Source organism: Fulmarus glacialis, unplaced genomic scaffold (assembly GCF_000690835.1).
Source record: "Fulmarus glacialis isolate BGI_N327 unplaced genomic scaffold, ASM69083v1 scaffold38222, whole genome shotgun sequence".
Lineage (NCBI taxonomy): Eukaryota > Metazoa > Chordata > Aves > Procellariiformes > Procellariidae > Fulmarus > Fulmarus glacialis.
In genome coordinates this window covers 1-606 of record NW_009196578.1, presented here as the reverse complement: position 1 = coordinate 606, position 606 = coordinate 1, and the positions used below count along the sequence as shown (strand labels likewise).

At 52.6% G+C, this 606-nt stretch overlaps 1 protein-coding gene across 1 annotated transcript in view; it reads right to left on the bottom strand.

Annotated features, from left to right (window-relative positions):
• The window catches only part of SNRPG (small nuclear ribonucleoprotein polypeptide G), a gene marked incomplete at its 5' end in the record, with an annotated part of 464 nt that extends 118 nt beyond the window's left edge, over nt 1–346 (bottom strand). The window contains one exon of the mRNA XM_009572245.1: nt 220–346. Coding sequence (XP_009570540.1) covers nt 220–346 — 127 coding nt within the window. The remainder of the gene's footprint in view (nt 1–219) is intronic.
• Nucleotides 347–606: the final 260 nt, after the last annotated feature.

The following is a 606-nucleotide window of genomic DNA, read 5'->3' as shown; positions in this document are numbered from 1 at the left end:
GTCCCATCCCCCCAATTTATTTTCCTAAAAAGCTGATGCTGTGCCAAAAATTCATGTGAATTCCCTTCCAAAGACGAATACCCACTGATTTTAACCCTAAGACCCCATGGGTTGTTCCGCGCTATTAAACACATCCGCTTCTTAAAACCCAGCTGGTTTTACCCCCACCGGCTGTGTCCGCGGGTCACCCTCCCCTCGCTTCAGCCCGACGCAGCACTCACCACCATGCCGATATTGTTCTGCTGTCCCCCCGGCGCCATCTCCACGCACTCATCGATGACGAGGTTCATGAAGGGATCAAACCCCCGCAATATCCCCTGGACGTGTCGGCCGCCGTTTAATTTCACTACAAGAAATCGAGCACGTTTAAAGGAGGGGACGGCTGAACGCCAGCCTTCGACGGTTTCTCACCAGAACCGCGGCTTTGACAACGAGCGGGCCCACGAGGAGGGAGGTTCTTTTGTTAATCCGCGTCGCATCCCGTGTGGTAAGAAAAGCCTCTCCTAAGAGTTTAGCACTGCAAATTTTAAATTAATATTGACCCTAATTAATGGATTTTGAAGCCTGAAACCAGTCAGGGCCCGCTCCCGGCGCTCTAACCGCCCC